General features: G+C 41.5%; 1 protein-coding gene across 2 annotated transcripts in view; it reads left to right on the top strand.

Annotated features, from left to right (window-relative positions):
* The window catches only part of COL9A1 (collagen type IX alpha 1 chain), a 72,281-nt gene that overhangs the window by 52,545 nt on the left and 5,335 nt on the right, over positions 1 to 14,401 (top strand). For both annotated transcript variants that reach the window (XM_064447835.1, XM_064447836.1), the window contains 5 exons: positions 8,546 to 8,581; positions 8,696 to 8,740; positions 10,507 to 10,539; positions 12,330 to 12,476; positions 12,923 to 12,977. In XM_064447835.1, the coding sequence (XP_064303905.1) occupies positions 8,546 to 8,581; positions 8,696 to 8,740; positions 10,507 to 10,539; positions 12,330 to 12,476; positions 12,923 to 12,977 (316 nt within the window). The remainder of the gene's footprint in view (positions 1 to 8,545; positions 8,582 to 8,695; positions 8,741 to 10,506; positions 10,540 to 12,329; positions 12,477 to 12,922; positions 12,978 to 14,401) is intronic.

Below are 14,401 nucleotides of genomic sequence, written 5' to 3' on the forward strand. Positions count from 1 at the left end.
ATTGCTTTTTAGCTTTCCTGTTTTGAGACAAGTGTCAGCTGGATCCACTTGTATCCTTGATTAATTTTTTTTTCTTCAGCTGCACGGAGGCTGGAGTGAATTTTCTGGGGCAGGCTTAACATGGCTGCAGCTTTGCCAGTAGCACTGATCTGCAGTATGTATTCCAAGTCACAAGCCTGGAGAGCTTTGTGCTGCTCTATCCTTTCTCTACCCTGTTCAACTTGCAATTGTGTCTGTCTTATACAAAGCCAAACATCCTTGTCAGGGTTTGGAATATCTGTAGGCTGTTAACCCTAGCCTTTGGGTCAACCACTGGTATCAGTAAGTTACAGCCTGAAGTAACCTTTCTTCCTTTTCTTCCTTCCTTTCTTCCTTCCTGATTTCAAAACTTCATGTTTTTTTACACCAGGATCCTATAAAGTTCCGTTGTGAAGCCCATACATACATAAGAATTGATGTAAACAGCAACCAGAAACCAAGTAGAATTAAAAAAAAATGTATTTCTGTAGTTGTTCCTGATCCCAAAGCTGTTAGATATTGGGCACTGTGTGCTGGCATCTTGTCAGCAGGCGATTTTGACTGCCAAAGATATCAGCAAAAGGAGTTTTACTGAAGATGTTGTAGAAGTGAGACTTAACAAGTTTGACGGCAAGGGTCGCTTTTACTTACTGCAGAGGGTATAATAGTGATTCAATGTGTTGTGGTTTAGCCCCAATCAGCAACTGAATACCACACAGCTGCTTGCTCACTCCCCCCACCCCGTGGGTTGGGGAAGAGAATCAGAAGGGCCAAAGTAAGAAAACCTGCGGGTTGAGATAAGAACAGTTTAATAATTAAAGTAAAACAGTAATAACAACAACAACAACAACAATAATAGTAATATAATGAAAAAGAAAATAACGAGAGAGAGAGAGATGAACCCTCCGGAGGAAGGAAAAAAAATCCAAACAAGTGATGCAACGGCTCACCACCTGCTGACAGATGCTGTCGGTCTCCAAGCCGCGATCACTGCCCGCCCCAGCCAGCTCCCCCCAATTAATATACTGGGCATGACATTACATGATATGGAATATCCCTTTGGCCAGTTTGGATCCGCTCCCTTAGTTGTGCCCCCTCCCCTCCCGGCTTCTTGTGCACCCAGCAGAGCATGGGAAGCTAGAGAAGTCCTTGACTAGTACAAGCACTACGCGGCAACAACCAAAACATTGGTCTGTTATCAACATTATTTTCATACTAAGTCCAAAGCACAGCGCTGTGCCAGCTGCAGTGAAGAAAATATTATCTCTATCCCAGCTAAAACCATGACACAAAGTTGCCAACAGAAAATCTTAGTGCACTGTAATGCACAGTTATGTGCAGTATTGGTCAGTTACCAAAGATCTGCAGCTGGTAAGGGGTCTCTCATCCTCAAGCAGTGACCTTGAGAGGAGTCCCAGCTCAAGGGGAGGTCACTGCCATGCAGGCAACTGCTTATCAGGGAGAGCTTGTAAAAGGCTCACTCAGGCTGTCCTATTTCTGGAATAAAGCGTTTGGTTTGTAGTCAAATTGCATGCGATGGAAAAGGTAAGCATGAGACTCCATGTACGCACAGCTTTCTTTGTTCCTTGACAAATGAGCCTTGGAAGAACCACCTGCTATTCATGTGTTAATCGCACGGTTGATGTTCCAGCTTCCAAGCCACATGCGTCAGGGCTCAGAACTAACAAAACTGCAGGTGTATATAAAATCAAATTCAAGGCTGTAGTTGTTGTTGGTGAGCACCCAAGGAGAGTTTCCCGCCAGTGATGTTCTCCATCTTTTCTCACTCTTTCTGTCTTCTCTGTGTCACGGTAGGTGGTAATCGGGGTTCTTTGGCCATTGTTTTCTTACCAATGTGAGATTCGTTCCAATGGGGGTGTGTGTGTGTAGGTAAATCTTGATACAATGTGTCGTTAGATTGTAACAATTGCTGGGATGCAACAGGAGCTGAATATGAATGACAAACCTTTTGTTCGGTGTCAAGACAAATGTCTTGGGCCTTAATGGGATTACTTACACAAATAAATCCTTGTTGATCCCATACAACACATGTGTCACATCGTTTGCCATTTGCTCCCATTTCCTTGGGCCCATACTCTATATTCGAACAGGTAGAGTACAGTTCCACTGTGATTTCATCCCAGCACAATGAATGGGTATATGATGTATACTGCAGCACTGCATATTGCTAAAACAATGTTTTACTGTCAGTGGGCTCATAAGTGAGGTTGACTAGATACACCAGGATTGGAAATCCTTTTTGAATCAAGTTGCACTTTCCCAAATTTACTTTGAAATCTCAGTGGGCAAGCTATCTTCATCTTCCCTTGCAGTTGTGGATGCAGTAGATTGCACCCATAACTGAGCTTGGATACAGCTAAGAGCTAGAGACACATTTTTCTGGGCAGTGCCAAGTGTGTCTACTATTAGTTGGTGGTTCTTCTCATTAGCTTTTTCCCATTTAGGAAATATATCAGAAAAAAAACCATTGACTAGTTCCCAGTGCCAGCAATGAAGATCAAAATGGATGTTCTCATTTATGCAAATCAGTTCTTGCTGAGCTTAATTTGCTTGCTAAAACTTCAATGTCTATGCTGTTTAATACTCCTCATCCTGTTCCTAGGATGCCAGTCACAGCTCTCCTTGTATATTTTGGAGAGGTGAAGGTTCATCTGTGCAACCATGCTAACCATCCTGTATAGGATAGGTTTAGGAATAGTGAGCAGGTAGGCTTAATTGCAGAGATATTAATCTACATTCACAGTTCCACTCGTCTGAGGAACTGTGATGGATTAAATAGCACTTGTTGCTGGCCAGTGTATTTAATAGCATAGGGTCTAATTTCAGATATCAGTGGGTATATAGTTTGGTTGGTTGTGGGAGTAGTAAAATGAGTAGGTTAATGGGTAGTATGGGTAGCTGTTGGTTAGTGTGAGGGTTGGGTGTTAGCGTGACCTTTAAGGATATCCCATTTCCGTTATCTTTCCCTGTGTCTTCTATAGTTGTGTCATTAAAGAGCAAACTAATTATAAAATAGGGATGTGAGAAACAGTTTGCTCTGCCTTTTAATTTTAATTTGTCCTTTTACTGACTACATAGGTGTTTCCCTTTGAATAATATGTTACATTACATTCAATAGAGATTTTGTCACCTGATGTAGCAGAAATAAGGTGACTTGTTTGCTTTTACCATTGTGTGATTACCTGTGATTGTTATTGTTAGGTTTTATCTTGGTTTTCCCAATACTCCTTTATTCCCATCAATTCTAAACACGTATGGCACGGAATGTACTATGTTACCATATTGATTCACACAAACAAAGAACTGGAAGTTGCCATCCAGTGTGTTGGGCTTGTTGACGTGTGAACTGAATTTGGTCCAAGCTGGCGATGATTACTCCTGTGAGAAGGATAAGCAATCCTCCGATGGTTAACCTGATCTCCAGGGGAGGCGTGCTGGTATCGTTCCTGGTATTGTTCCTGAAAACAAACACCAATACAAGTCTCAGCAGGATTTTTCTGGACAGGTTACCCCTTCTAGTTAGTGGCTAGGATGTATCCGCCTAGCTTTAATACAATGTTTAGCTCCATTGCTGTCTTCTGCTTCCCGGGCCAAAGGGCTGCAGGGCTTTGTTAGCATCATTGCAACAGTGCCAATTTGTGGTAAATCTACCAGGACGGGTTGCGCCAGCTGGAGAGCAATGGGGTACATTTTTGCACCTGACCGAGGTGCTTCATAAGGTGCTCACAGAAAGAATGCACGAGTGACCGGGATCCCTCTTAGTCTGTATCAGTTGTTCAATTGGTGAATCACTTCAGGCAATTGAGTACCTCAGTGGGGCTTGTGAGGTTTAAGACTCCTTTTTATCGACCATTTGCTCTTCCTACTATACCATTTGATTGGAGATAGTAGAGGGTATGGAATACCCCTTAAATGTCTTCCTGCTTTGCCCATTCCTGCACTTCCTTTCTGGAGAAATGTGAGCAATTGTCACTTTGGATGACATCAGGGGCTGGTAGACCTGGAAACCAAGAGGAGAATCCCTGGTGATGTTTTGACTATTAGCCTTCTGACATTTAGTTTCTATAATTAAGCCTGAGACAACCTCTACTCCTGGAAGGATGTACTGATATGCCGAGGAGGGTTTAAAGGGTCCAGTGTAATCAATTTTCCTCATTGACCATAGGGTTTTTCGTTATTGAGATGTAGGGGTGGTGCTTTAGCAGGGTGATCTGTTTGCAATTTCAATTTATATTGGGGGCATTCTGTAAGGATGATTTCACGTGTTTTCCTGTCTAGAGGCCAACCTCAGATTTGAGCTGCAAAATAAAGTGCTTCTCAGCCTATGTGGCCCACTTTCTGATGCAGCCATCAGCCATTCTCCCAGTTGGTACCATTCAGGGTCTGGCATGTCCCTGTTTTCATTCCCCTAATTCTGGCTAATTCATCTCTTTGTTGGTTCCATTTTGTGGCTGGCCATTTTTCATACAGGCTTTTGCCTGTCCTAGTTTAAATGGTGCTTGTCTAGCGCTATCTAATAATTGCCAATCTTCAGTTCTCCAAACTGGAGATATATTTACTTCCCAATTTGGGTCTTCCCATAGACAAAATCATTGTGTGGCAGCAGCCCACACAGTGTAGGAGTCGACATAGATGACTTCTGCTCCATTTTGTGCTGCTAAAACAACTGCCCTTAATACTCCTACTTGTGTGCTGCCTTCACCTTCTTCTATTACTTGTTTGTCAGTGGGAATGTCTAAAGCACTGGCATTAGACCACCATCTACTGTTTACTCACTTTGCTGATGCATCGGTAAACCAAATGCCTTCAGTTGGTATTCTGTCAGTGAGGGGAGGTGCATTTGGAACTGGTGAAGGTTTAAATGGCTGTTTTGGTGCTAATGGGTTGGTGTTTATAGGCATCTGTAATGTGGAAATTTTTTGTATGTCCTTCAGTCAATTGTATTTCATCTGCTACTCCCATCAGGTAGGCGTACCATTTCCTGGTGGTGGGTTTCTGTGCCATTCCTTCTGGGGCAGCAGTTTCTTTCAGAACTGTTCCTAGCAAATTAAATGGCCCTCTAATCTGGCAAGGCTGTCCCTAGTGTATTTTTTCATATTGTTTAAGTGCTCTGACCTAAGACAAAAGGCCCTTTTCCCACTCAGAATATTTCTGTTCTGTCTCTTTAAATGCAGTTGAGCTAGACATTAAAAGGCTTTTTGGCCTGTTTGGCCACTTTGGAATAGACTGCAATAAATGCCGTGTTCTGCAAAACCCTGTTCTGCTATAATAGGGTTGTGGGGGTGTACTGGCCCCAGTGACTGATGTGCCCTGAGTTCCAGTGATAGGGTTTTGACTGCCTCTTCATGTTCTGGTTTCCATTTCCATGGTTTTCCTTTTTGTAAAGTGAGTACATTATGTGAGCAATGATAGGAAACCCAGGTACATGTTTTCTCCAGTACCCTAGAGTACCCATAAGCTGTTGTATTTCTTTCCTAGATTGGGGTATCTGCAATTGTTCCATTTTACTTAGTTAATTTTTTTTTTTTTTTTAATTTACTCCATTCCAATGGGTGGAATTGCTGCACTACCTACAATCTACCAGGTACTTAAAAAATTTTGCTTCTCTGCGTGCTCCTTGACATTTTTCAGGTGGAACCTCAACTTCTGCTTTATATAGTGCTTGCCACACTGTTGCTGCTGCTTCCCCCACTCTTTCAGGGGATGTCTCTCTGATCAGAATATCATCTATATATTGGTACAGTTTCCCATCCTGAGGAGGCTGTCTGTAAAAGTTCAGCAAGTCCAGCATGAGCAATGTTTATACTCCTGTGGGAGTCTGTTAAAGGTATATTGTATACCTTTCCAAGTGAAAGCAAATTTCTCTTTATCCTCCTCCTTCAAGGAGACCATAAAGAACGTATCTTTCACATCTTGTACCGCCATCCATGGGTGTGTGGCTGCTTGTAGGCCAGCTGTTAAACTTGCAATATCGGGTACTGCAGCTGTCAGTGGAGCTCTATTGGCATGATCTATTGTCAGGTGTCATCTTTCAGCTGGCTTTTGGACTGGCCAGACAGGTGAATTGTACGGGGGGTAGGTTCTGGAAATAACGTGCTGTTTTTCCAAGTCTGCTATTATGTCAGAAATTCAATTTTGTGCTATAGCAGAAATTGGACACAGTGGTACATTGGTAATTTTAAAATCAGGGAGTGCAGGAGCTGCATGGAGTATGCATACTGTAGCCTCCCAGTTTCTACTAGGGTTGGGGTCAGTACTTGAACCGTAGGACCACACACTGTGCCTGGCAAGCGCCAGTTTCATCCAGTCAAAATGTTGAAACCCAAAATATTTTCATTGTGCTTTTTAACTGCAAAGCCACTAGATGACATGTCCTTCTTGCCTGGGAGCCATGAATTAATTTTTGCGGTGCTCCACTCACCCCAGTGACTTTAACTCTTTGCCATCTGGGTCGCACACCCACCTTCTCAGCATCTTGTTGTGTTAGTATTGAAATTTGTGTTCCTGTGTCTATTAGGAATTTCACCAATAGTGTTTGAGGACCAATTGGAATCAAAGTGTAAGTGCCTCCTTCATTTAGTGGCTTTAACATTGCATGATCTACCATGGCGAACATTGGGGTATCACTGGCTTCTCCCAGTGTGTACATAGCTGGTATGCAGGTGGCTTTCGTGACAGTGGCGGAGAGCTCACTTAGGGAGCGGATGGGAATTATAGGAGATTCACCTCATTCCAAGGCACCTATTCCCCCAGCCCAATAAGCTACCCTATGAGTGATAGAATGGGATTCATTCGCTGGGTCGGGTCCTAGGTTTAAGACAACTCCCGGACCCCAATAACTGTTTGTTTCATCTGCACCAAACATTATTCAGTCACTGCTGCTCGGGCAGACACACCATGAGTATTCAGTTTCACCTTGCTTTCCACTGTATTTCTCTTGCAAGTTTGCTAATTGCAATGTATCCCAGGGAATGGTCTGCACAGTGTGTCGCAGAGCACCACCCCGAGGTCCTTCAGCATGTTCTGTTTTTGTGATCGGTCTAGCCTCATATTCAGGGGTTTCTGAGGGGAACAGGGGGGTGTCATTTCCCTCATTGTAGTCATCAGGATCACCCCAAATATCACCATCCCAATCCTCTGGGGACACTACTAGTTTCCTAATTTTCATGGGGGGATGCGGAGCCTGCATGAGCATCATCTCAACCTTTTCTTCCAAATTATGTTTTTTTTTCTTTTCTTCCTGTAACTGCTTCTGTAGCTGCTCAATTTGTAAGGACAGTAACAACTGAGCTGTCTTCCTGACTTCTATTTCCTCTTTTAGATCTTACTTCTCTCTGTTATTATGTTTCCTGTACTGACAGGTGGTTTTTAGGCAGGGCATAATATCTTACAAATAATTCCCTTTCCTTTACCATCCTTAGCATTTCCTCTTGCTGATTTTAATTGTCCTTTGACGGCACCGCAGTCATGCCAGTGTTTGCAAGGCTATTCTTCTGAGAGTTTGGGACTTGGACTTATTCCATGCCTCCATAAGTAATCAGTGATACTACTTGCCATTCTGCTGACTACACCAAGTTGTGGCAGGGGAGGTTTAGACTGCTTAAAGAACCACCACCAAAGATATCAGTAAAAGCAGTTTTATTGAAGTAAGAGGTTGTAAAAGTGAGACTTAACAAGTTTGATGGCAAGGTTCACTCTGTTACTTAGTGCAGAGGATATAATCATGACTCAGAGTTGCCAACAGAAAATCTTAGTGCACTGTAATGCACAGTTATGTGCAGTATCGGTCAGTTACCAAAGATCTGCAGCTGGTAAGGGGTCTCTCATCCTCAAGCAGTGACCTTGAGAGGAGTCCCAGCTCAAGGGGAGGTCACTGCCATGCAGGCAACTGCTTATCAGGGAGAGCTTGTAAAAGGCTCACTCAGGCTGTCCTATTTCTGGAATAAAGCGTTTGGTTTGTAGTCAAATTGCATGCGATGGAAAAGGTAAGCATGAGACTCCATGTACGCACAGCTTTCTTTGTTCCTTGACAAATGAGCCTTGGAAGAACCATTCATGTGTTAATCGCATGGTTGGTGTGCCAGCTTCCAAGCCGTATGCATCAGTGCTCCCTACGTCACCCTGTTCCTGTGTGGATTTTTGGAGAACAGGTTGGAAGTAGAGAAGTTCTTGGCCCGGTTATGACCTAGGCTTTTACTTCTTTTGGAGCCTGAACCAGACTGCCGCTAGCTTGGCCAAGTAGTCAAGTGCATCCATCACAGACCTGTCGTACCATCCAGTGTGGCAGTGGGTTGTATGTTCCATGCTATTATTTGCCTTCGGTCTACCACCTTAATTACATAGTAAGACTTAAGTGCTTTTGTTTTAATTTTTAAAGATTTGCAGCTTTAAAGGTCTCTTGCATTAATGCTAGATAGTATGGAGGATTGAAGATAATTTACTATGCTTTTGAACCTGCAGTTTCAAATTCTTTTTTTTTTTTTTTTTTTTATCTTTAACCTTTTAGGGTTCAGTGGGTGAACCAGGACCTAAGGGTGAACAAGTAAGTCGTGTTAACAGCTCATGGTACTTTCAAGACATGCTGCCAAAGGCCGCAGGACATTATGTTGACTAAATCTGAAGGCTGATAGTATGTGTTTTTTTTTCTTTTACATAGGGTGCACCTGGAGCAGAAGGAGATGGAGGAGAAAAGGGTGACTTGGTAAGGCATTGTTTTCTATTCACCTCATCTAATATTTTGGTGCCATAAATTAAAAATGGAAAGCATTGTTGAAATGCTTCAAGCGTATGATTTGATCATTGAAAGTCACATTTCAGTTTTATACTAACTGGGCATTGCAGAGCACAGCAGTTCTATTAGCCTGGTGACGCCGTTCCAGCTGTTTTGAAAGAACTCTGAAATTAGGTGTATAGTACAGTGCAGGCTGCCTTGAAGGGGGTGTATCTATAGATAGCTAGATAGATATGTAGAGATACACCAAGCATCTATGTATAAATATATGTATATATATGCATACACACACACACACACACACACAAATTCTTGCTGTTTGAGCCAGTAAGGATGAGGAGGTAGTTTAAGTCAAGTGAAACGGGAGCACATGTAATAAATATCCATAATAACTCAGGCTGGATGGAAATATTTTGTACTGCCTTTATCTTTGGAAATAAGATGTAGCAACTGGCTGTTAGGGGGAGGGTGAACTGTCTGGGAAGAGGCTGTGGCACTGGGATATTGCTGGAGGAAGGTGTATATACCACGGGAATGTGGCATGTTGTGAATTCACATAGGTAATGCCTTGGTCATGTGCCCTTGGGTAAAGAGGATTTGTTTTTCTATAGAAAGAGAAATGTGCTAGTCCAGCAGCTCCTATGGGGCCCCATCCAGCAAAGCCAGAACTTGCTCTTTCAAAAGGAATTAAACTGCTCCCTATTTTAAAAATGGTAGCCAGGTTGTTTGCTGGAAATGAGCATTTTTTCCTACACTCTCAGTTCTGAAAGGCTTTTAGAGTTAATTAACAGCCCTAGTGAGCAAAATGTCCAGTAATGCAGCCTTACTATCACTGTACAGATTCCCAGGAAGCAATACTATGGGTTGTTTAAATATGCTGCCTGTTAGTCTGTTTTTAAACCAATAACAATTGTTACTTCTACTTCACTTATGGCATATTCATTAACAAAGTGGTCTTTCTGACTGTTAGAAATCAGTTATTTCACCAATGATATTTAGGAATTGGGAAAATATGATTTTCAGAAATCTTTCCAAGAGTAATATGTAAACACCAAAATAGATGAGTTAATCTATTTCATGGGTGATTATAAGATTTTGAAACGTTTTTTCCCCAGTGCAAAGGGAAAACTAAAAGCTTCTGACTAGTCAAACTACTACAGTCAAGTGATAGAGGGATCTCAGGGTTGTTCAAGCCAGGAGCCAGGTTGCTGGGAGCAGGAACTTCTAGGGGTTTGGCTTCTTCACAGCACATTGGGTAGACAGCTTCCTGGTTTCTGTTGCAGTTTGGTCAGGGCTAACACAACACTGTAAAATATCCGTAATTCTTTAAAACTAGAAAATCCTGATTAAAAAATGCTTCCTCTAAAGATTCTCAAGCAATCTGCTAAGATTGTCCTGTGCTGTAGTTGTGGTTTGAGAGGTTAGACCAATTAGTCTAATTCTAAGCTAAGCAATACAAACCCAATTATAATAAACATGCTTTCTTATTTGTACCTTACAGAAATGTTTTTGAGAGGAATTTTGCAAAAAAAAAAAAAACCCCAACCCTGAAATTTAAGGTTTATTTCCAAATGAATTGTAATTCATTTTTGGTGCAATTTTCATAAACCAACTAAATATGTAAGCTTTTTTTTTTTAAAAAAAAAGTTTAAAAAGTCATGTCAAGCTTACTGCATTTGTAATGTCTGTGATAATGGATACTCTCTTCTAATACAGTCTGTCTTATTTTTGCTCAGGGTGATATGGGATTACCAGGAGCAAAGGGAGCTGTAAGTATAATGAATAGCACTGTTACAGAAATACAAAGGTCTAGTAGATCAGGTAGATGGTTTTCTGATTTAAGAAAGAAAATACAAATAATGAGCTGAGCTCTTTATCACAGTTAAATTGAATGAGTTCCAACAGCATTTCTTCTGTTTAAATTTTGAATACAGTTAATATTAAAATGAATTAGCTTTGGAAAGGAATTCACATCCTGAATTCTAAGCTTCATAAAACAGAAGCATTATTCAACAGCTCTTTTCTGACCAACTAATTTTTTTCTAAAGGAAATGAATGCACTCTTTGTACAGTAGGTGTTTTATAGAAAGGAGACCCAGTGCAGTGGCTGCGTGCAGCCTGTAATCTACCCTGTGAAAAAGCTAGCAGCATGACTGTGATGTCTATGCAAGTAGAAGTATTTATGGCCCAGATTCCTTCTTTTTTTTTTTTTTTTCTTAGAAATAACAAAATGATAGCTTTGATGTGGAAGGTGAGCAGAAACTTGCATGTCACATAAGAAAAAGAATTTGAGCACTGAACACATTCTTTTATTTCAGAATTGCTGAAGAGTGGGATTGTTAGAGCAGCTGACAGTTTGGGCTGTGATACTAACATATCAACAGCTCTTCCTGCAGAGAACTGAGGCTGAATCTAACAAAATGAGCTATGCTTGTGTTCTCAGTGGCCTGTGTGACTTTGGGGCTAAGCAAATGCAAGCTAGAGAGTGTTTACTGCTAATTAAGATCTTACAGGAAGGAGATGAGGAATAGACAACATAGAGGAGAAATCCATAGTTTTAGCTCCCTAGATTTTTATAATCCTCTTCTTTAATGAGATCCTCGAGTGCTTGTCGTACTAGTGGGTACATTCATAGGGATGAGAAATCCATAAGGGAACCTGGTAACTCCCCAGACTGGGCAAGAAAGAAATGATGGCTTCCTGGTTGTATAGTCCACGAAGGGAATTTTGCTGTCATCTAAATATATCTGTTGAAGCATGGTCTTTGGGTTTTCTTCTGACAGGGACAGCATTAGCTGTCTGAGGTGCAGCAGAGCTGAAAGAGAACTGGCTCCATCTTGTGGGTTTAACTGATACCACAGTTGAGTAATTTGCCCTATTTTTGAGTGCCTCTTTCAACAGGTGTTGTGTCCCCCCAACCCGCCCCCCCTCCCCCCCCAGTAGATTTGGGAAGTGTAAGTGTGTAGGATCTTTTTTTCTGTGTGTTTTGGTTTGGGGGTTGGGTTTTGTTGTGGGTTTGAGGGTTTGTTTGTGGTTTTGGTTGGTTTTTTTCTTTGTTAGTTGATCAATAGTAGTCCAATAACCTGCATTGAGAGTAACTTGGAGGCGCTTACTGCAGTACTCTCTATGAAAGGGAACAAAAGGCATGTGGAACAAGCAGGGAGCTGGAATTTTTGTAACTTAAGGAGCACTTAATGACTAAAAAGTTGCATGTGATGTGCACGAGGGCCGAAGTAGAAACCAAGTAGAGGAGATCTGTTCTTTGACAAAAAACCCAACATCTTGTGCATATCACTGTGGATGCCCATTTGCCTCTTTTGTCAGAATATCTTATTTTTCCACTTCTCCCCTTTAAGGGAGGAATACAGACCTCTCTAAGTTTATAAATCACACAACCACTGATTCCACTCACTTATTTAAAAAGAAGCTGTTCAACAACTCTATATCCCAGCATTCATTGCTTTGCATTTGCGAATAGTTCCTGTCACCGTTTTCATATGTCAGAATGAGTCTAACGCTAGTATAGCAGTCCACTGAAAATCTTCTCTTTCATTGTCAGGTTGGTAATCCTGGAGACCCTGGTTCCCGTGGGCCTGAGGGAAGTCGCGGTCTGCCTGGCATGGAAGGGCCACGAGGCTCACCGGGACCACGTGGCTTGCAGGGTGAGCAGGGTGCCCCAGGTCTGCCTGGCAGCCAAGGTCCAGCTGTAAGTACTGTTTTAATGTGACTAGTCTCTTTTGAATGCTTAGCTGTCACTGCACGCCTTTTCTTGCATCAGGAGCTACATACGCATGCAAAACCCAAGTGCCACAGTACAGTTTGAAATACACTGTACCTCACAACAGACACATTTGTGCACCAGAGATATCTTAGGGGTGTATAGAGTTAGGTCCCTGGGTCCTCAGCTTTCAGTTTAGCTCCATTTTCTTATGCCTGCCCCACTGCTGTAGTGTGCATGTACCATTTTTGATACATGGGTGTATCACACATAGTATCTACCTTGCTAGTCAAATTGACTTTGGCTGTAATAGTTGCACTTGCAGGGACTGGAATATCTTTTATTGACCAGCCAGCATTTTTCACATCAGGCACACTTATAAAACATACTGTGATAGCAATTGTTTTTTTAAACTGTTGTTTTTTTAATCCTAGGGAAAAGAACCAACCGATCAGCACATTAAGCAGGTTTGCATGAGAGTCATGCAAGGTAAATATGCTAAGAAGTATGTGATATTTCTTGTGCATTTAAATCAGCATAACCTACTGCTGTGGAGGCAAGCAAGATTTTCCCACTCTTATCCAGAACAAATAGTGTTCTAGCAGGGGCAGAAAATCTTCCCACATGTGAATGTGGACAAAATATGAGAGAATATGAGAGTCCCTTATTTTATATATACTTTGCAGCCGTACTGAAATCTGTTGATTCCAACTATTACTATATTAACCACGTGATAGATGGGAGTGTTTTTATGAAATATGTATATTTTGAGTAGAAATCACTTGCTATGTTTACAACTATGAAAGTATATGGCCTCACTGAAAGCTTGTTCTGCCATTTGTACTCATACGCTATTAGATTACAGCAAGCAAACTATGTGCAAAATAGATTAAAAAAAAAAAAAGGAGTGCAGAGAGAGGCTTTCTGTAGGTAACATACCCTAAAATGGAAGCAATAGGCAGATGTTCAAAACCCTAATTATATTTGCTCAGCTCTTCTTGACACACACAGAAATCTGGAGCTTTTCTAATACAGTTGGGCGCATGGGATTTACTGAATTTAAAAATTTATGCTGCCCTGTAAACACAAAAGATACTTCTCAGTACTTGCTATTGAGGATGTCCTTAGGGATATTACACCTTTGTAATGTTAAGAGTTTACCAGGATGAAATTGCTGCTCACAATTTAATCTAAAAACTATCAGTAGTCATCACTGTTCTTGATATTGCCCAACAGGGATTTTTTTTTTAAACTTTCTATTAATAGGATAAAAATGCCTTTTAAAGTAATATTGAGGAGGATTATAGTGAAGTCAGATATGATGCTCGAATTTATTCATAACCATCAGTTAGCAGTGAAGAGAAGGCTATGGGAAAAATCTAGACTGTCTTCGTTGTATCACTCTTGGGAGCCCCTATTATTGTCAATGCTGTCATGCTTAAAAAAACCAAACAAGACAAAAGGAAAAACAAGAGAAATAAATGCAAGTGGGACCCTGGAACCTTGTCAGCTTAAAGACAACTGAGGTTCAGCTCCTGAGTAGGCTTTTCCTGCAGATTACTCTCCCCAGTCTTCCTCATGTATCTGCTTGCCGTAGTTCCTGTTTTATTTCAGATACGTTGCATCTGCCACCCCCATCTTCTTCATTTTTCTTGGTTGTGGACACAAAATAACTAGTTTCGCCAAATCACGCAGGCTTTATAGCAAATGTAATATGGAGTTGTGTGCGGCTGTATCCAGAGAAAGTTATTTCTAGAGCATGCTTGGAAGATGGATTTGAAGTCTAGAATAGAAACTTTAAGCAAAGGGAAGACTGCTCTCATGCTGTTACTGCAGTGGCCTGAAAGGGGGATGAGGAAAAGGGAATAGCTAGCTTAGACCATTCCAAGGAATGGCAAGCTAATCCTATGCCT

This window comes from Phalacrocorax carbo, chromosome 3 (assembly GCF_963921805.1).
Source record: "Phalacrocorax carbo chromosome 3, bPhaCar2.1, whole genome shotgun sequence".
Classification (NCBI taxonomy): Eukaryota; Metazoa; Chordata; class Aves; order Suliformes; family Phalacrocoracidae; genus Phalacrocorax; species Phalacrocorax carbo.